The sequence below is a fragment of the Aulonocara stuartgranti genome (assembly GCF_965226115.1).
Source record: "Aulonocara stuartgranti genome assembly, chromosome: 16".
Taxonomy (NCBI): Eukaryota; Metazoa; Chordata; class Actinopteri; order Cichliformes; family Cichlidae; genus Aulonocara; species Aulonocara stuartgranti.
This window is the reverse complement of record NC_138952.1, coordinates 7,206,819-7,228,827: the sequence shown is the minus strand read 5'-3', so window position 1 is coordinate 7,228,827 and position 22,009 is coordinate 7,206,819. Positions and strand designations below refer to the sequence as shown.

Below are 22,009 nucleotides of genomic sequence, written 5' to 3'. Positions count from 1 at the left end.
TACAGTCCACACAGGCCAAGGACACTGTCACTAAAGCAAGCAGGCAAGAATGATTTGTATTGCGCTCACTTTACAGAAAACAAAAAAACCCTGTATGAGCCACAGTGAATTTATAAACATTGTCTATACTTAGATTATTGTCGGCATCTATCAGAGCTTGTGTTTAAATTCTCTTGTTGTTTGCTTTCAGACAGAGGAGCTCTGAGAAACACTTTGTAGCACACATTGAATACTTTATATCTTTGGCTGCCTGATACACTCACGCGATGGTTTTAAACTTGATTATATACACCAATAAAAACCTACTGGCCCGTACGGGGATCGAACCCGCGACCTTGGCGTTATTAGCACCACGCTCTAACCAACTGAGCTAACCGGCCAGGTGTTAATATGTGCCCGGTCCCCGCACGCCGAGATTCTTACGTTGTCAGCAGGACTCCAACTTTTTCCTCTTGTCCGTGTCAACGGAGTCACTCATTAATATACAGGGCCGGTTAGCTCAGTTGGTTAGAGCGTGGTGCTAATAACGCCAAGGTCGCGGGTTCGATCCCCGTACGGGCCAGTTTAAATTTATTGGGCAGTTTTGGTATGTGGATAAAAAAGAGAAGAAACAGACAATATTGCCATTCTGTCGCAAGATACACTGATCTACACCAAATTTGGACCCAATAGTGGTGTCAAATATTAGAATCATCACAACAAAGACTTAAATTCGAACAACTAAAGGCTGCTTTATAAGATTAGTCTCGGCAAAAACTAACTAATGCACATACATATCTTATACTTATTCTTCTATTATACTCTTATATTAAGACTTCTTAATTAGATGCGCAGTTAAAGCCATGCATGTGTGCATGCATATGGACATGGGAAGAGGCCTGAATTACACAATCACACAGAAACAGCCCAGTCAGGACATTATTGCTGTGAGGCAACAGTGCTTACCTCTGCGCCACCACCTTGAGAAAAATATCACAGACACACATATGCTTGTATTTTGTCTTTAAAAAGAAATTACTTTTGAATTTCACTTTGGATTAATCACTTTAAGAAGATATGAATTTGAGATTCATTTTGAGACAGATTTATTGTCTCAAAATGAATCTCACGAGTCTCAAAACTTTTAAATTAAAGAAAAAATTTTGGGGTTTTTTTGTCTTGGGATTATACAATCAGATTTTCAAGGGGGAGAAGGGCATGGTATTGGTATTTGTCTTTTAATTTTTTCCAGTTGGCAGCTGCCATGAATGCTGTATAATTTGCACTTTAATTTTAGCTTTGAAATTGTCACAGATTGACTAATGTTTAATTGCTTGAAAAAATATATACATATAAATAAAGGTAATACTGTTAATAACACACAAGATGATAAAATTTGAAAATAATAAGAAAAAACTTAACAACAGCTGCTAAGCTAAGCGTAGCTATTTCTCGCGTGAAACGTGTGACTTCCTATTTGCTCTCTCATTGGTCCATTTCATTTAGAGCTTTACACCCATTGGCCGGCCGAGCTGCCACTCTTTGGGTGTGCGGCGTGTGGTTCCTGTTGTGAGCTTCAGCCGGTGTCTGACAGCCTGGCGGGGAACGAACAGAAGGAAAATGGAATCGTGTAGCTCAGACATCAGTGAAATTTAAAAGCCACACTCACGGTGGAAGCATGAAGCTCGCCGCGGTGGCTTTTTACGGTTTGGCCGCGGGGCTGCTGGCGGTCGGCCTGCGAGAGTTGCTGACAGGCTTCGAGGAGAACAGATGCAGTATGACCTATATGTTTGAATACCCGGAGTATCGGGTGAGTACTCAGCTAATTAACTCAGAGCATTCCAAAGACCCGCATATCAGCCATCAGTTAGGTATATTCGGTGTGCTGTTTAAGGCAGAGGCTGGTTGTGTGTCGCTAAGTGGCTTCTTATTTTTATTAGCGCGAATGAATGTTGGTTTATGACTGCCAGGTGTGTTCTAAGCTAGTTTCTGAAGGCTGCTAGCGTTAACTGAGGGAGAAAGTAATGTCAGGTGCGTGGCTACCCTATCAGTGTGTGTGGTCGCTCTTTGTCCTCCCTGACAGGTGTGTGAGTGTTTGTTTGCTGAGGTTTAGGTTAGTCGGATTATTATCAATGCAGCTTGAATTAACTGCTGATGCTTGACCCCTCTCAGCAGGTCACCTGCAGATCAGCTTTGCACGATATCGGACATGGGTTAAATGCACACAGGTCCAAGCCTCGTGAAAGTAGTTGAAGTGGTCGCCTTCCTCTCCTCTATATGCGCACTAATGGGTTCATCTGTCCAGAAGTGGGGCACAGCTGGAGGCCATGCGCCATGTGGGCATCAGCCTGAGTCCACACAGTTCAGGAGTGTGTGTTCTGTTAGCGAGAACAAGGATTCAGAGTCCCACTTTATGTAGATATGCTTAATGTGCACAATGGACAGAGTATCGGGAACAGAGTTCCGAGATATACAGGGCGGAAATGTATGGAGGTCGAAGACGGCCAAAATTTAAAACAAAGTCTTCAGAAAATAAATTGACATGATGTTAAAAAGAATAAAACAAATGCATCCATTTTAAGATGTGATATAAACTAAAAAGATATTTCTATGTTAACTGGCTTCTTTATTTATTTAATTTTAAATTAATAAATAAACAAAACCTTATTTACCGTTATTTACCTTTCGGTTTAATTTTAGTGTTAAAGGATTAACATTTCAAATACTTGAAAGACAGAAACAAAAGTCCCGTTCAAGCCAGCATATGAACTAGCAAGTCATAGACTACACAGGTGTAATGCACAGACCCAGATACCTGCTAACTAGGACTAATAAAATAGACACCAAAGCTACACCACTTGCCCCAGCAGCAAAACGTGGTGTAGAGGTGCAGTTAAGTCACTAAAATTAGCAGAAGTGAGGCCCACCAGCCAGCTGTCAGCTACAGCTGTCTATATTGGCACACCGATCAGTCAAACTGGCCATGCCCTTAATGTTAAGGCTTCAAAAAATAAGAACAGTTGAGTTAAAAAATTTCACCCAGTACAGTTGTTAAAGGAAGAAATTATCTATTGACAAGCTGTAAACATCTTTATTTCTGCTTTAAAGGTGGACAATTTAACACTAGAGTCAATGGGGACACAGTTAGAGCATCTAGTGGACATTAGAGGAACTGCACCTTGTAGTATTTTTGTGTTGGCTCAGTGCTTTTGCCACGTGGTTTTGACATCTCACATATGCTTCCCAGATATATTATTAACTTCTTTTGAAAAATGATCTTATTTTAAAACTGTCTGTAAGGTGTTTTATTTTAGATAGTCTCTTTGCTCTTATTTTGAAAGGTCAGCAGGTGTGTGTATGTCTGAAAATAACTGCTACAATATCCCACCATGAGACATCACATGCACGGTTACTTTATTTTAAACATCAAAGTAAATGGTCCTGACTGACAGCTTTATTTTCAGCTCTCTAATCCCCTGACTCGAGAAGGCCATTTCTGTCGTGAGCCGAGTGTCGATCAAACGGCAGGTGAAGAGATGACACTTTGAAGGACACCGCCCTCGTTCGTTTCGTGAAACAGAAATTCATGAAGAAATGTAAAAAGATAACAAAACAGCCAAAATTCACTTCACTTCCAGAATTACAATGTTAATGAGACATTGTTACCAAGTGTTAACACCGTTTATAAGTCAGTTAATACAAAATGTATCCATTTACTTTCAATAAAATCCCCCCTTTGATAACTAAGACATTTAGAAGTGTCTCATTTAGACACAAAGCCCTCAAATTGATGTCACACATGACCATAAAATAAACTGCACTCAGGTGCACAGTCTCATCACCTTTGGTTTAATGTCACATCCATAAACCTCTAATACAATCTAATATTTCTTTGTCCCTAAAAATTAGGTTATTATAATGTTTTCACAGGTTGGATCAGAAGTCTTTGTCTTATAAAATTAAAGTGCCTCTATTGTCCCAATAAACAGGTTAGTTTTTAGGTTAGGGGGTCACCATTTTGGTACAATAAGTACATTTCATTTGAAAAGGAAATATGGAAATAAACAGGTTTAAGAAAACGATCGATGACCATAAATTGTTTTTAAATCATGCTACACTTTAAAAACATGTCAAATTTTAAATAGACATTGGCGTAAATGAATAAAGAAGCAGTCAGTAAGTTCAGTTTTTTTGTTTTTCTTAGTCATTTGAGGACTTTTAATTTTGACACTTTGGGCCCTCCATAAAAACCAAGTAAACGTATTTATTTCTTATGAATGTTGGGCATTTCATCAGAGTGTCAAACTAAAATGAGAGTTAGCGCTTTGTCATACTGCAGCTCCCCAAATGACTTGTACCTGACAATCCCAGAATGTCCTGTTAAAAATTTCTAGGGGAAAAAATGAAATTTTAATAGGACTTACATAAAATTTCAGCTCCTTACTGTCCATACTTCCGTTCATTTCAAACACCCCACCTCCCCAACAGAATTATTCCCTTAATGGTCAATACAAAAAGCTAGTGTTATAGTATATTTGTCACTTTTAAACATTAAGGATCAGCTGTACTCATGCTCAGTGTTTGCGTAGGTGCTTGGAGTAAATCAGCTGTAGATTACATGTAGGCTCAGCTGTAGTTGCTTTATAGCAAGCTCTTTGTGATGTAACTGTGACAGCAGGCTAATGAGCTGTGTGAGTTTTTGCCTCCTAACCGCTCTCCGTGTGGTTTCAGCGTGTGGCGCTGCCTCGCCGTGTGGCCAGACTGTACCCGGCCTACGGGCTCTACCTGTACGGAGAGGGTGTCTACGCCCAGGAGACCCGAGCACTCAAACTCACCGGCGCCCCTGTGCTTTTCCTGCCTGGAAATGCCGGAAGTTATAAACAAGGTAAGAGTGCAAAGTTGATAATGGTCCAGTGCTTACATTTAAACTATCATGAACGAGTGGGGGAAAAAACTGAGAAGTTAAGTTTTGTGCTACAGCAAAGACAAAGGAGAAACGGAGGACATCAAGCTTTTTGTTGAGTCATTTCTGGCTGAAAAAACAAACTGAAGTTTCCTTCACAAACAGAAATTTTTGTCTTTGTGATGCTTGCTTTTTGCACATGAGGGGTTAAAATGTCCAAAGTTAGTGTTGTGTTTGCGCTGTGAAACTAAGGGCTGTTTTCTTCTTCAACAAATGACATTCCTTGTTAAGAGACCAGGGAATCGTGTGGTCTAAAACTACTTCCTCCCATGTATTTGTACTCTGACACATGAAAAAAACTGCAAAACCAAAAGTTGGTATGATGTGTGACAGTCTCTCTCTGCTCAGCCAGTTGTCATCAAGAGTACCTCACAGCCCCCAACTCACTAAGAGGAGCATCGCTTGAAACCTTTTAAAAGCATAAATTTAACCTGAATAGAAAAATGGTGGGAGGTTTTATAAAGGTGAAATAGCATAAAAACTATTTCAGACCACAGCTGTATATCTGTTTCCATACTGTTGTGAATATGGATTGTCAGACAGCGGCACCTGCTTGAGCCTGCTGGAGTTTTTCTTCCTGTTAAAAGGCAGGTTTTCTTTCCCACTGTCGCCATTTGCTTGCTCAAAGGGGTTTCTTTGATGTTGGGTGTTTCACTCATTCATTTTAGTGGCGTCTTTATCTTCCAATATAAATCATCTTGAGGCAACTGCTTTTGTGATTTGATGCTATATAAATAAAACTAAATTGAACTGGATGTTGTGGCTTGTTTTGTTTTTTTTGTTTGTTTTGTTTAACTAGGAGGTTTTTATCTTATTTTTGTAGTCGTATAAAATGAGCAAATATATTTATGAAGAAAAAAAGAATTCAGTGATGGATGGATTTGAAAACAAAGTTCTGAACATTTTCTTGTAAGAAAGCTCTAAAAAAAACAGTTGGTGAAGGATTTGACTTCACTCGAGGACTGGATTCATATAGTCCACAAAATTTATGTTATGTAGAAACTGACATTTAATTGAAGACAGGAAAAGGCAAAGTGTTGGAAATCCTGGGGCGATTATGTATCATCGTTTAGAGTAAGCACTAAATTAAGTTGGTCAACAATAACTTGTGATGCTTCAACCCCCAAGTTGCTAAGTCATGTTAGTATTAACTTATTTACTTCCTTAATTAGGTTTATGGGTCTTGAAGCTGGTTTGAAGTGTTGGGGTATACCATATACATCCCTGGTTTCGAATAAAAACTCATAATTTGGAACACAAGCATTCAGTTTTTTAACTTTAAGTAGATGCTCAAAGCTTTTTGCATTATCACATCGATCAGGATACCTCAGTGTGTTTTTCTAATCTATTCATCATGAAAAACTGGTTCAAGCACATGTTTTCACAGTTTGCGCTTGTTTTTTGCTGTGTCGTTATTACGGCATTTTAAACGCGTCACCGAGCCTCACTGCTGTACTTCTCTTAGTATCATGAACTCACTCACTGTAGTTTAATCAGTCCAAAATAATAGAAATAAACCTGTGAGTGGAAACAGTCCTCAGCACATGTGCTGTTTATTCCTGCTGAGTAGAATTTGCTCAAACCTGCAATGCTAATGCTAAATAAAATGCAGTTAATAGGTGAATATACTTTTTAATAGTTTAAGAATAAATGTGCACTGCATTTTATAATATAATTTATTGTATATTAGATTTTTAATTCTTGGGAAATTCTAACCTGGAATCTTCTGGTGACTTCAATATTCTCTCCAACTAATAACTCTTGTTGATGCAACTCCTTTCTGAGATGATGGTGGCTATCCATTCTTTCCACCAGCTGTGTGTAGGAGTGGAACGCCCCCGCTTTTATTCCTGTGAATACAAACAGATTTTGCTGTTACTCTGGTGGTTTTTTGCTGCCCTGCATGCAGTATTCCTCAACATTTCTTCTCCTGCTTCCATTTTCTGGCTTCCATGATCACTTTTATCAATAATCCAAAGTCTGAAAAAAGAAAATTATAAATAACTCTTGCAGAGATTTATCTGATCAGATGATGCTCGATAGCTAAGTAGTACTGACCCCACAGCTGCACCACATCATTCAGTTTAATCCTCACTGATTTAACACCATCTGTGTTCTTCTGTTGTTGAAGCTCGATCTCTGGGCTCAGTCGCATTGAGGAAGGCTGAAACCATGGAGGGAGGTCTCCACTTCAACGTGTTCACTGTGGACTTCAACGAGGAGCTGGTGGCGCTTTACGGCGGCAGTTTGCTCAGGCAGACGCATTTCCTGCACGAGAGCATCAAAGCCATCCTGAGGCTGTACAAGGTTAGGCCTTGAATATCAGACTGGGTTACTCCAAGTGACGGAGAGAGAGAGATTATAACCGGTCTTCACCTAATATCAAATTTAAAGTGAAGGGAAACTAAGTTGAACTCTACACACGCCAGAAGACTTGAAAATTTCACGGGTTTTTATCTCTCCAGCACCTGAAGACCCCACCTCAGAGCGTTGTGCTCGTCGGTCACTCCATGGGAGGAGTGGTGGCCCGGGCACTGTTCACTTTGCCTCGTTTCAACACTAACCTGGTCAGCATCATCATCACCCAGGCCTCCCCTCACCTGGCTCCAGTGCTGGCCCTGGACCCGTACCTGCTGGGTAAGAGTTGGTCAAACCTGCTCAGTTCGACTCGTTCATGTAGCATAAACAGATTTCTACAGTTTTTTTTTTCTCTGCTTGGTTGCTGTGTGCAGATTTCTACTCTGCAGTCAGACAGAAGTGGGTTAACCAGGCAAACAAGCTCAGGAATGTCACAGTTTTGTCCGTCGGGGGTGGTTATCGTGACTACCAGGTCCGCTCCGGCCTCACTTCCCTGCCGTGTCCTCCAGGAGACCCGAACAAGCTGTCACTGGTGGTACGATTTGCTCCTGAATAAAGTTTCAATTCAGCCCTTTTTCTCTGGTTCCTTTTGGTATCGTTCTCACTTTGGGACTATTTGAAGGAAAAGTTCTCATTTTGTGTTGTTTTTGACTCCAAGTGCTGTTTTTTAAAATGTACTTTTGTATCTTAAGTTTTTCGTCTTGTTTTTACCAAGGTGACTGCAGTTCCCAGGACGTGGGTGTCTACTGATCATCTGTCCATTGTCTGGTAAAGGACTTTTTCCTTTTTTGGAGCCATATTTAAATATTACTAAAATTATTTATGTTTGTGTGTCTTTGTGTTTCAGGTGCAAGGAGCTTGTTCTTGCCACTGTCAGGGCGTTCTTTGATCTCATCGATCCTGAAACCAGACAGGTGTGAACAACAACAACATGTGTTTTCCTGCTGAGGAGACATGAAAGACAAACCTCCATCAGAGAGAGTTGGGAGATGGGAATATTTAAAGCAAATGAATAAATCTGACAACCTAACTTAATCAGTTTATTCTTAACAGTTCACAGAAAACTCTGAGAAGAAGTTAGCTGTGCTGAACCATCATTTCATTAAACATCCCGTGAGGTTGCCTGGAGAAACTCAAGAGACACCAGTCTCCATTTCAGGTCTCCATCTCTTCTTTTATGGTTCATGGCGACAGTGTAATACACTTGCATCCAAAGTTTCGCTGTACCTCACTGTGCATTAATGATGAATCACTAAGATCGGTGTCCTGTTGTTTGTCTGTTTTCTTTTCCAGATCTTCCTGATGCATGGAGTGAAGTTAACACACTTCGTCTGGCTTACAGCACACCAAAGGTACAACAGAGCCTCACCCATCTGTAATGATGATTAATAATTGAATGGATTATCTGCCAGTAGCTGATACAAGTTGTAAAAGAAAGTTATTTTTAATGTATAAAATGTATCTACTCGGTAAAAATGAAACCATCTGGAGTGATGTCTAATCCATAGACTGTATGAAAAAGATGGACGTAGCTTACAGGTCTGAAAAATGAAACCAGTGCAGTAGTGCTTAAAGGCCATGAGGGGGCGGGGCCTCCTGTTTCAAAAAGAATTCTGATTGTATAGAAATTATAAAATTACTTGTGACCTCAGTAAACATGTTCCTGATTCATTGTTCGTGATTACAAGCGCTACTTTAGAGTCTTATCGAATATAACACAATGTTTATTGTGTCAGTTATCGTCTCATTAAAAATAAATGAAAATAAGATAATAAATCAGGCTGTGCTTTACGGTGTGACTACACTGTGCTTGAAGAGTACAAGTATGAGCGTGTAGCGTCCCATAAACGATGTCTCAGTTAAACCCACATGTCGCACTTCACATCTGGTCATGGCTACAAAACAGGATTATTTGACTAATTAATCTGACAAAACAAACAAAGCGATTACAGTAATCATAAGTGTTTTGCTCTCTGTTTGTACAGGAAGGTCAACCCAAGTTCTTCCTGTTTGCCCTGTCGAGTCGCAGGAAAGCCTACAGCCATTTCTACTGCCGGAGCAACAACCTGGTGAGTTACTACCATTTGTTTTTGAGCTGTAAGAGCTTGATAATATTAACATGTGTAAGAGTTAAGGCTAAATGCTTCATATTTAGTGCAGGAGAACCAAGAACATCTTTTTAAATTTGAAACCAAGTGAAAAGAGATTCTGATTTATTGTCCAACAGGAGATGACCAGCTGGGTGTATGGCTGTTTGCAAAAGAATGGCTCATCATGGTAAGTATATCATTAATGTCAAGCTTTTCACACCACCTTTATTCTCAATAAGCATCTTTAATATTTTTCTCCAATGTGAAAAATGTGATGGAGTTTGTGGATGTGTTACACAATTATTTATTTCTGTTTCTTTTATGTCTCTTTTCCTCCAGTGTGTTTGCAGCGGATCTGTCTAAGGGAACTGAGCTTTTGCCTCCCTACAAGGTAACTATGGTCTAAAAGAGACTCCATTCAGTTCAGTCTTTATCCCATCAGCTGTCCTAACAGTCTGTCGTCCTCCTCAGGTCCTGACTCTGAGGCTCAGTGACTTGTCGTCTTTTACTCATCTGTTTGTCTCGGCCTCAAACCTCAATGGCAAGCAGGTACTTCAAACTAAACAATGACTCAGTATTTCAGATTAACCTGCAGTAAAAATGTTCTGGTCTGTTTGCCATTGTTATACTTCTACTTCCATAGCCTATATTTGAAATGAGGAGACCAGTGTTGGCTTGTTTTATTTAAACTTTAAGCTCCATATCATCTTTCTGGCTGTAGATTTTGTACACAGCTTTCCGAAGAATAGCTGAGTTTAGTCATGAGTGTTTGTGGTCAATGTGCACAAGTCCACAGTGGCATCAAAGGATTTAAAGGGGTTTTTTTGATATATAAAAAGCTGAAGCTGTTTTCACTCCTTTTACCGTTTTAAACCTAACAGAGGTGAAACTACAATGGTTCACAAATTCTGCTAAGACTAGCTTTAACCTCCTAGTTCCATAGTGTAAAGTCTGTGTGATGTCCAATTTAGCCCGCAGATGTTATTGTGCTGTAAATTTACCGTGAGCAAATGGATTTGATGTGTGCTGCGTCCTGCTTGCTCTACTTGGGCAAGCCTCTCTCAACTAAACCAAAAGCAGTGATGGAGGTGATCCAGTTGTATGTTACATGCTGATTCTGACCTGATCTGTGATCAGCCTCAGACTACCCAAAAACAGAGGCCAGAAGAGGAAGAAGCCAAACAAACAAACCCCCCTTTTTTTAAAGAGCTTGTCAAGGTGTGTGTGTCTGTCTGCTCTGCAGTTCACGGTGGAGTGTGAGTGGCAAAGAGAAGAATCTCAGACTCTGTCTGTCGCAGTGCCGCATGTCCTGTCCTTCGGTGAGTAATCTAGTAAAACCGATTCACAAACTTTTTAAAAAAAAAAAAGGTTGGTTTTTTTTTTCAGCAATTGTTATTTGGGTTTTTAGGTTTGACCTCGAGTGATGTTACAGTTAACTCCTCTGGACTTCTTCACACCATCGAGCTGCAACACTTTCACCAGGTAGCTTTCACTGTGTTCTCAGGTTCTAGTCAGGATCAGCTTCCCTGTTTCAGCTAAATTTAAAACTCCTCTGTGTCTCCAGGTCTATCAGGCTTTCAGAATTAATGTTGCAAGCCAGTGCAAAGTACAGAAAGGTGAGTGTGTGTTGTTGGATCAAGAGGCTCATGTGCTCATGCTGTAATGTAATAGTGGTGACTGATTGTGTGTCTGCAGACAGATTGCCGAGCGTGTACAGGATAAAGGTGCCATGGTTTCGAGAGGACTCGTTAACCACGGTCAGGTGAGTTTCTGAAGTTATTCTTAGAGACTATGTTTAAGTAACCATGGTGAGCCAAATGCTTTTATTTTCCCTCCACATTTTGGCCCGTCTGATGTCAGTAAGATCGAATTTCCCACTGCGGTCATGCGAGAGCGCAGAAGCCTGACCCACCTGCAGTTCCAACCTTCTGTTTGGGAGGGACAGCCAATCAAAAGAAAGTTTACTTAAAGAGGTTTTACATCTGCTTGTTAGAGACAGAGGATGAATTGAGGGGTTTGACTTAGACTAGTACCAGTAAAACAAGAACTGTTTTTGACCTATGATGAGTAGCTTTTCTTTTAACCTGTCATGATTGATGTGATCTGTCTGCCAGCGTGCCATCAGTGACGGAGATCTCAGGGATGCTCCACACAAGTCGTCCAGACAACATCTCAGGTGCACTCCTGCAGCTCCACACTGCCCCCAACTGCCAGTATAAGGTACTACCTTCCAGCTACCAGAAAGAAGGTCGAGTCTTCTTCACATTTGTTGTGACAAACTGTTAAATATTTACCCTGTGACTTAGGTCTCCATAAGAACTTCGTTACCCAGGGTGCTCGGACAGGTAGGAATTGCCTTGTTTTATTTATTCCGGTGAAATTAGGGGCATCGTGGCATTCGAATAAATCTTTCATCTTTAATTACCAACTTGATTCACGCTGTGGCATCTTATCTGACAGATACTGAGGTTCTGTGGTCACATGGTACCAGTGTACACAGCTGTAACCCTCCTTCTGGCCTGTGGGGGGCAGGTGTCCTCCATCCTGAAGTCAAGGCGAGCTGCAGACATGAGTCAGATGGTGGGCAAAGGCCTGCAGCCCCACAAAGTCAACCTGCCTGTGTATATTCTGCACATCGCACTCAGGTAAGCTTAGTGGTTCTAATATGAAGCTGAGTGGGAAGGTTATTTTTTTTCTGGCCTCAGAAAAAACTGACTGTGGTTAAAACCGCCTCGGCCTCCTGCTTTAATTTAAGATAAATTTTCATATAACAGTCAAACGCCTCAGGATGGTTTTCCCTTCTGTCCCCCCCACAGCTGTAGCTGCTTTCAGGAGGTCTGGTCCATGCTTTTCCTCCCCTCTATGGACACACTCCCTCCAACCTTCCTTGATGTGGCATTTCATGAAGAGGAGACACCAGGTGAAGAATGGGTTCACCTCCTCTCCCCTCTGCTGTATATTTTTGGGGCAGCTGTGGCGTACTGGGGCAGCGCTCTACTCAGACTTGTTATCCGGCTGATCTCGTTGGTCTTGGCTCCATTGCACAGGTACCGAGGTTCATTCAAACATTTGAAACTGGCTGATTGTCTGTTTGTTCGCTTGAGTTTTAATTCTTTTCATCTGCAGGCCGTCTGTCTCCAGAGACTGTGGCACCCTGCGGCTGCGAACCCAGCTCCTCATCACGCTGTGTCTGACTGTTATGGGCGGGACTTCCTGTGGGGCGTTGTCGATATTTGCCTCCTTCCTGTTCCACCTTTATAGGGTGAATATTGATTTAATTAAATTATTTATAATTCTGCTGTCCAGAGCTGCTTAGCAGGTAACACTTCCTGTAATTCAGATTATAATGAAGGAAAAAAAGCCTTAAAATATCTAATATTTACCATAAATTTACTTTAAATTTGATTATGAAGATAAAAACAGTGCTGGGCAGGTAAATTTTGTGAATCCGGTTTTAAAGCTTTTGGGTTTTTCATGAGACTTTCTCAGGAGTATTCAGTTTGTCTTTGTCTTGACCAAACACCAAAGCAAACAGATTTTCTAGTGTATATTTTATGTTCTTAAATAGATATTTAAAAACCATGAATTGTATTAATTTATTTATTTTTTTAAGTGGTGCAGGAGCCTTTTGTGTTGCATGGACTTCCTCTGTGGAAACAAACTCTGTTTTGAAGTTTCAGCTGAGCTGCTGTTTGTGTTTGTTTGTTGCTCTCAGGTTCTGAGGCTGCAGATGACAGAAAGATATTTGAGACACATGTTGAATCTGGTAAGATGTTCAGGTTTAACTAACATTTATGTTGTAAGATTTTCATTTTTCTTTCATATCAGGCTGTAACCGTACTTAATTTTGCTGCAGTGATTGAGTGAGTGACTGGCTGGCAACGGCCTCAAGTGGACAATAGGGGAACTGCAGTTTATGGGATTCCCACATCTGCTTATTTAAATACAGATTGCCAAACTGTTATAAACCAAGCTTTGTCTGATTCATCTCCTCTGGTGTCTTTCCAGGCTCCCCGGAAGCACAAAGAAGCTGAGAATGGCACAATCGATCCCGAATGCTTGAGCAGGTCTAAAGAAAGCAACGGCACCCCCTTGCTGTCGGAGTGCGCCCTGCAGGAGGTGAGGGATGACCTGCAGCTCCACCTCTGCCTGTCGGCGCTTTTCACTCTGCCCGTCATGCTCAGCGGTCCCTCGCTCATCCACTGGATCCGTAACCTGAGGTATGTGAGAGAAAGATGCTGCTCTGCACATCAGCGTTAATTTCTCTGAACCTCACAGTTGATAAATAGATGCTAACTGTGCAGTATGTTTGTTTTAACGCACATGTGCAGTAGCACAGTGACTACAGCAGTCTCCAGTAGAGTGTCTGATTTACAAAGGAAGTCTACCTGAAGTTCACCCATGATCACACAGCTGCTGCTCTGGCTTCAAGCAGACAGCCGAGGGAGCAAGCTGTTATGACTCAGTGTGTGCGGAAGAGGCCGAGAGATAAATAGGACTGCATAAATCATTTTTTTATTATTACATTACTTGAGTAAATTAAGTCTGAAGTTTTTATATTTATTTATTTATATATATATATATATATATATATATATATATATATATATATAAAAATAAATAAATAAATTATGCTTGCAGCTCCATTACTGTACCCTAAACTACTTTCCTTGCACACAGGGAAGCATTTGATGGGTAAATGTGTGGATGTCATGGAGGCAGAGTTCAGGGCAGAAACCGTCATATCCTTTGGATTTTCCCTGTAAATTCACATTAATGACTATTTATTATATTTAAAAATGTTACAGAGTGCACCTACTTGGTTGTTTGCATAAAATGCCTAAATGTCTGGACTTGTTATTTGGGTTTTTAGGTTTGACCTCGAGTGATGTTACCGTTAACTCCTCTGGACTTATAAGAATATGGGAACTGTATGCTTAAATAAACACAAAGGTACAGAGTGTGATCATTAGGATAAGTAGTTCCATATTAACGCTCTCTGTTTGTTGAACCTGTGCAGGTATTCCACCCAGCTGAATCCCGACCCTTGCTGGCCATACATCGTGCCTCTAATTTTTGTCTACATGCTGCTTATTAACTGTAACACTTTAAAGCTCAGCAACAGGTAGGAGCACACCTGCCCAGCACACACATTCCCAGTGAGATCCTTCATGCTAACAGTTAACTTGTTCTTCATGTTTTTCAGTAAACTGCTGCCTCTGACCTCCTGCCTCCCTCTCCCCTTGGCCATCATCATGGTGACTTTCTCTCCTCTTCACCTCTACAGAATCACCTACTTCCTGTTGGCGTCACTCATCCCGCTGGCCTTGTGCTGTCTCCTCTGACAGCACCGGGCTGGTTTCAGTCTCCATCTCCACCATAACATGCCTCTTCTTAAGTCGCAGCCTGACTCTCTGAGGCTGGTTGAGGACTTTCTGTACCGGGCTGCTATGGAGCGGAGCCATAGACATACATAGCCTGGTTAACTTCCTGCTCACTGTTAGCACTAAAGGCTCCGTGGTGATTACACAGGGTGTTTTAAAAAGAGAGGGTGTAATGGCCTCAGAGCATTTGGTGCAAATATGGCTCTGTTGGATTGTCCTGAAACCATGTTTGCCTTACTCTGTATATCTATAGCTCTGCCTTCAGGGAGCGCCAGCTCCACAACCAGTGAAGCTTATGATATGAGAGACTGTGGAAAGGGTGTTACTGTTATAACATGATGTTGTTTCTGGTGTCAACAGTGGCTTTGTCCACTGTGGTCACTGTGCTGTAAACTCTTACACTGCCTACTGCTTAGCAACGACTTACAGCTCTAACTGTTACCTGCTCACTGTCGTAGTACCTCCTCTAAACCAGAGGCAGAGTATTACATTTATTCCGTTAGAGAAATCCAAAGCAGGCGTGTTTATGTTCTCACCTATTTGATGCACAATATTGGCAAAATGAAGGGTTGCACTGAGGAAGGCTTGTGTACACGTGCAGGTTTGGGGGCGTCTTGTTATCCAGAGAAAGTCTGAATCTCCATGATCTCTACTACACCTGATCAATAAGAAACATTCTACTTCCTGTTTATTTGATTTTTGATTTTAAAAGGTTTAGCTGCAATTCAGGGAAGGGTACAGCAGGGGGAGCTCATGAGATAGTGTAAGAAACTAAACAAACTAAAAGAATTTTCACCAGATTTTCAAACATATGGCGGATCAAAACTGCTAAAATAATAAATAGTAAATCTGTAACTGAATTAAAATTATATCAGATGCCTAAAACAAATATTCATTAATTTATAACAAAGTAAATAGAAATTTTTATTTTAATTTCCCATATCTTATTTTTTTCCAATTCCCTGTTACCCTTTTATGCCTGATGGGGTGTTGCTGTCACACCATGGGGCAAGCGGGCAATGTGGACACCCAAGTTTGTGAATACGAAATCAAGTTCGAAGTTCGAAATCTCAGTGAGCTCAAACTCGAGGTCAGAAATCAACTATTCTACATATCACCTGGGCATTCATTATTATATTTTGCTTTAATTTTGGCAGTTTCAGTGCTCTGTAGAACAAATTTATCCGTGCACGTGTCAGACTTTTTAGGGTTTTTTTGTTTTTGCTTTTTTAAAAAAAAAAAAAATATTACATGTCATTTTGAGAAGGAAGTGAGCACTTTAAAGGCATTGCTGTAAAACGTGTTCAGAAATCTCTATGTGCCAAACTCGCTGTAATCCTGTTGATGGGTTAAAAGTAAGTTAGACCAAAATGCCAAGGAATTTGAGAGATGAATGCCAAGCAGAAATAAATTAGCGTTTTAAGGTGGAACAAATCATAAATATTTCATTATGGGCATACAATCACATGTTCATTCTATATCAGGTGTGGTTGTTGGTGTTTTGAGGTGTGTTGTTTCTGTGTACGTTCTCTGTGATATCCGGACCTTGAATCCTGGGATTGGAAGTAGAATTTGCTTTTTGCTGGTGTTGTGTTGAGTTTAGTATTTATCTTATGTTTGAGTGTTGGTTGAAGTTTTTTGTTTTCATTTCATATTTGAAACGTTGAAAAAACATAACATAAAAGAACTTGTAGATTTGGATTTTAACAATTTAACAAGGAGAGGATAGAGTTGTTTTGTTTTTTTTGCACTGTCAGCGAAAAAAATCAAACCAACCCCATGTTATTTATCTTGGCACCTCCTGACTTCCATATTTTTCTTTGTTTCATTACAAACCCTTCAGCTTCCTGCTGAGGATTTAAATATTCTAAAACTGCTCACAAAAGTTTGTTATCATTAATGTTGGTGTGAACCAACATTAATGATGGTGCATTGATTTGGGACTATTTTCAGTTGCGGATTATTACAAATTTAATGCTCTAGTTGCTTCCTTCAGCAGCTGCACAGAGTGTGAAGTAGAATACAATGGATACGGGTTGAAAATATGAATGAAGTGAGACCTTTTACAAGAAATATGACAGAAATAAGACTTTAGTTTTAATGAGAAGAGAGAGCATCTGATATGTTGAAGCTTTTGAATGGAAAGAGTCATAGAGAAAAAATCTGTTGCCACAATTACTTCAAACTGTTATCATTGCTGAAAACAGTTTTGTGTGTGTGTTTGAGTGCTGTTATAACATGTAGGCCTGACTTTTTGTTGCCTTTTTGTTCAATTTTTGTTGCCAAATTTACATTTTTAAGCCAGTTTCACTCACACTCGTTTGACCTTAAATCAGTTTAATCAGTTAAAATGTTTTTTGTGTGATAAATATATGGGTGTTGTGCTCCAAGATTACTTAACAAAAAAAAGGGAAACATGTTGTCAAACATTATTTTGGCTGCTGGCCAAAACATATTCAAGTTCGAAATGGGGTAATGTGTCTAAAATTGGCTGTAATTCCTCAATAGCTTGGAGATTACTTTTATTCAGCCCCTCGAATTAAAGCAGAGAGAGTCTACTTTAAGCCTGTAGTCACTATGTCACTCTAACTTGAATATGTTTTATTCAGTAACTAAAATAAATCAACTTCAAGCATATAAGAAGCTAGCTCTGAGAGTTTGTATTTCATGTCATACCTTTCTCTCTGGAAAATTATGAAGGACCAAAAATGCTGAAATAATAACTTCATAAACAAATAAGATATAAAATGCGCTAAAATTAATAAGTAAAAATTAACGTAAGTATTACTTAATTTATGGCACATTTTATAACATTGATTTTTTTTTTCATTTTATTTTTAACTTGTGATTTAATCTTCCATTGTTATTAGTTTGTAGTTAAGTTATGCGTTTGGAGGTAGAAAGGAAAATTATCTGCATGACAGTGCCATCATTTTTATGAAGAAAAAAATCAGTTTTAGCTAAATAAAGATGAAATGAAGAAACACGTTTGTGGAGATAAATGGAAGGAAAAAATTTAATGGAAATAAATAAATACTATATAATTGATATTATGGGAAACAATATGGTGACAAATATGTCGCTCTTTTTTTCATTAATTGAGTTGTACAACTTTTTACTTTTTTAATCTTTATAATTTGATCTTTATTCATTGCCTTGTTGTACATGAATTTTGACAGCTTCAGCCCTCCGTACTAACAGTGTCTTATTTTATTTCTGTCTTACATCCTGCTGCTGCTGCTGTGCCTTTTTGCTTTCTTGTGTAAGCAGCAGTTTGTGTTCAGATCTCAGCAGCTTTGTGCTGGCTGAAGCCCTACATTGAATGTAAAGCATATATCACTCCTTTGTGTCCACTCGCAAAGCTCCTCTGTTTTCTTTACATTTTATTTAAAATGTGGGACTCTGTAGTAACTAAATACTAAAGATTTAGGGACCAATCAAGCTCACAGTCAGAAGTCAACACGCTCTGCAGAAACCGCTGTTCCCAATGTGAATGTACCTGCACTGAATGTCTCTGTGTGTTTGAGTTTATACAGTGGTGTAAGTGTTCAGCTTTTCTCTGCACTTGTGAGTTTTTGGTATAGTATTAGTGCTTTGAGATGCACATCGTCTGCCTCGCTGTGAATCGGTGGCAAACACAACTTTGTAGAACAAATTAGTAGCGATGAGAGTTATGTTTTCTATAAATAGACTTGTGACTTGTATCGGTGTTCACTGTGATCACGTCCTTCCACATGCACTCTCTAACCAAGTAATCCACACACAGACAACTGCTGTTCTGGGGACATTTTGCTATTTCAAATTTGGTGGGTTTTGTGTTTTTTAAAAATGTGATGAAGCTCTTGGAATACATTCAACATAAAGTTAAAACATTTGGATTGAAATAAAGCAGGAAATCAAATTCTCATTTTATTTTGTTCTATTTTGAAATGCTGTCACTTGAAACCAGTGTGCCAAACTGATGCATTCTCTTTGTAGAGCATCTGTCATATATATGAATGTGCAGCATGGCTTCAGTTCAGGTAAAAGGACCTTTGCATAGAAGGGCACGTTATTCCTCCAAATCTCTCTGTGGAAGCCTCCAGAAAAAAAACCTCAATTTGTATAAATTGCATAAAATAGGCGCAGGAATTGCTGCCACAATGTCTCCTATTATAGCCAAAATCGGCAGTTAAAGTGGACCTTTTCTTATTTCCAACTTCATATTTTTTATTCTTGGACTCCTCTGTAGCAGCTTTGCATGATTTACAGTTCAAAGTAGTTCTTTATCTTACACTGGGCCAGTTTTAACTCCTCTCCCTTTAAGGCCCTCATTAGCAACAGATTTGAAAAAGCAGGTAGGTGGTTCTTCTATGTCCCCAAATTTGGATGTACCCTCTTTATGATGTCATACAGTTGCAAACTTAAAAAACAAAACTGTCTGAAACTGAGTGTTCTGAGCAGTCTTAAGATGGTATTTTCAGAGAACGGGGATTATCTCTTTATTTGAAAGTTTCATCATGCTTGGTATGAAATACAGGAAAGCAGAATAGAGTTTATAACATCCTAAATGTCAACCTGTTCAAAGTGATTATTATTATTATTTTTTTTTTTTTAGGCATGCAAATTTGTGTGAACAGCTAAAAATATAAGCTTTTGTTTGTTTGTTTTCTCATCCAGCTACTGACACATTTCTGTCATATTTAACAGGATTACTTTCTTCCAGGGTTCCAGTCAGCAGCTTGACCTCTCCTCTTCCTCTTATCTGCGTTTTCCTAATTTCATTACACTCGGTAATCTTCCAGCTTCTCCTGCTTTCTGAGCATCATTTATTTTAATGTTCGGAGTGCTGGTAGCTGCTTACAGGAGCTTGTGCCTGCTGATGGTTGGGAACGAGTTCATGAACTTTTGAAAATGGCATCACCCCATCCTTTCATTATGTCTCTAAAGATGCTCATTGAGGTTTGAAACATTAGTAAAAGTTAAATAGAGGTCAAGTCTTTTGCAAGGTGTCGTTTTCATTGTCCAGAAAGATTTGTTATAATTTCAGTTTCAGACATCAGTTTGTCTTCTTGCTGAACTGAACCACAGTAAGAGAAGTTTTCACCAGATTACTGCATCCCACTGCATCTTTCTTTCTTTTTTTAATGAGCTTGCTTCTCTGGCTCCCAAGGTGACACTCACTCTGATTGATCTCTGGAAACATCCTTCGTGCAGCTGCCAAAACCCGAGCTGCTTTTACCCCTAAAAACAGACTAGAGGCTTCAAGATGTCGCAGTAATTTAAAGTCTTAAAATCAGCCATTTTACTGGTACTTACTGTAAATTCAAGTGTTAAAAGTTATCAGCATTTGCAGAAACTTTGATTTTATCTGTATTGTGCTGAAGAAATATGAAGTGAAGCTGAACTGTGGCCTGGCTGTACTTTCATGTACGTACCAAAAGAGGGAGCAGCGAGTTAGTGTAACCTTGCATTTAATCAATAAAAAGCACATTCCTATTTACAGTGGCAGCCAAGGAAAAGGCTGGTAAACTGCTGCCCCCTGGTGGTGAAAGTTTTAGTCGTATTTCCCAGAACAAACACAAAAACCTTTAAACGACACACATCCTTGATCTCTTTTTTTGCTGTTAAGTGACAGCCAAAGAAACAATATCAGAGACAGCTGATTGTTTTTATTCATAATCATCTTCTGTACAAACTTGTGATGTTTAACAGTGTTTACCTGGTGATATGAAATGTTCTTACTGCAGTCTATAAGTGCTTTACAGTTCAGTGGTTCCACTTGTCTTGCTTCTGCCTACAGTGACTTTAATACCTGTAACCTCCTGCTAGCTGGTCCTCGTTGTGCAGAACTAGTTAGTCCTCTAACACATGCTCATACATCAGGCAGTTGGAAACGCCTTGTTTTGTTTATTCACGTTTTCTGAAGAGGCTCTGGCGTGGACGAGTATTTAATCCTCAGGTTTCTGTGTTGGTGTGTCAAAATCAGTCGCTTTGATGTTTTTTATATCTCTCACATTTTTATCTGATGTGACTGTAAATGAGCAAACTGTGCAATTTTTTTTGGCACTGTTGTTGTTGGAATAAAACCGCGAAAATGACTCTTTTTGTTTTTATTCTGTAGTGATGTGATTAGTTATTGTTACAAAAGCATCCTCGGGGCAGTAACAGCTGAACTTACCTTGAGGTATCCAGAGACTTGCTGAGACATCAGTGTGATTAAGATCGATGCTTCCCTGCTCATAAAATTTTAAATTTGGTATTCAAAAGATATTTATATGGAGGGCCAAAACTATCAAAATGAAGTATAAACTAATAAACAACACATTTTAGACATTTATTTTTATTTTATTTTTTGCAGTTTATTTTATTTTATCTATTGACTTCTCCATTGTATTTTCCTTTCAATAATTTTGATATTATTTCAATCCATCCTTACATACTGCTTCAGTCATACATGTGTTTTCTTTTGAACATCCATCTATTGAACTTTCTGTGTTTATAATTTGACAGTTTTTGTAAATCAGGGCGCAGCTGAAATAAGCTTTTATTGTGATTTTAATGTGACTAAAACTATTTTAAAAGTAGTGAATGATGATTAGTAGTAGTATTTCAGGCTATACCTATAACTGTTGACCACATATCAGCGTCTCACCGGAAAATACTCTTTACACTTTCATGCAACACCAAAGATTAGTATGTAAGAGATGGGCATGAGGGCACTAACTAGTCAGTGAAGTCCTGTTAAAGCCTGAAATGCAGCGTTTTCTCCACAGTCATCTTAGCTTTTCAAACCAGCATACAGCCCTAAAGTATGCCCTGTTTTATCCTCCTTTTTAACTCTAATGGGAGCATAATTTGCAAAACATACATCATTCTGTATTAAATTAGACCTCAAACTGCAGACTTGAATCATAATGTCATGGATCAGGCCAGCTGAGGGCCATCTTCCCTACACAGCAGGATTATTTTTTTCAGCCAGAGCAGTCTCCCCCTGCTGGTCATCAAAGCCCATGCAGTTTTTAAGAGACCGGTTCACCGTTTCTGCATTACCTTCTTCTGTTTCAGTTTGGCACTCTTGCTGCACGCCTTCTATACAGTCACCAGAGGACTGTGTGCCTGCCATCACCTGTTTATCTACAATCTGAATCACATTATTAAAGGAACCAAGTCAGTGTTTCTACAAACTCCACTCAATTTTACTTAACAAAAAAAAAGTCTCTAAAATGAAATCGGTTATACCTTAATGGCTACAG

The 22,009-nt window shown here is 39.4% G+C and overlaps 1 protein-coding gene across 1 annotated transcript; it reads left to right on the top strand.

The window, feature by feature from the left end:
- Nucleotides 1-1,488: 1,488 nt before the first annotated feature.
- On the top strand, nucleotides 1,489-20,854 carry pgap1 (post-GPI attachment to proteins inositol deacylase 1). The gene is made up of 26 exons (XM_082508626.1): nucleotides 1,489-1,789; nucleotides 4,711-4,864; nucleotides 7,074-7,249; nucleotides 7,408-7,579; nucleotides 7,675-7,835; nucleotides 8,016-8,068; nucleotides 8,148-8,214; nucleotides 8,354-8,459; nucleotides 8,594-8,652; nucleotides 9,286-9,369; nucleotides 9,528-9,577; nucleotides 9,730-9,781; nucleotides 9,862-9,939; nucleotides 10,634-10,709; nucleotides 10,799-10,872; nucleotides 10,955-11,006; nucleotides 11,086-11,152; nucleotides 11,505-11,610; nucleotides 11,697-11,735; nucleotides 11,851-12,035; nucleotides 12,207-12,437; nucleotides 12,517-12,652; nucleotides 13,106-13,156; nucleotides 13,399-13,610; nucleotides 14,411-14,515; nucleotides 14,597-20,854. Exons 1-26 carry the CDS (start codon nucleotides 1,658-1,660, stop codon nucleotides 14,733-14,735), a joined length of 2,817 nt encoding a protein of 938 aa, XP_082364752.1. The 5' UTR covers nucleotides 1,489-1,657; the 3' UTR covers nucleotides 14,736-20,854.
- Nucleotides 20,855-22,009: the final 1,155 nt, after the last annotated feature.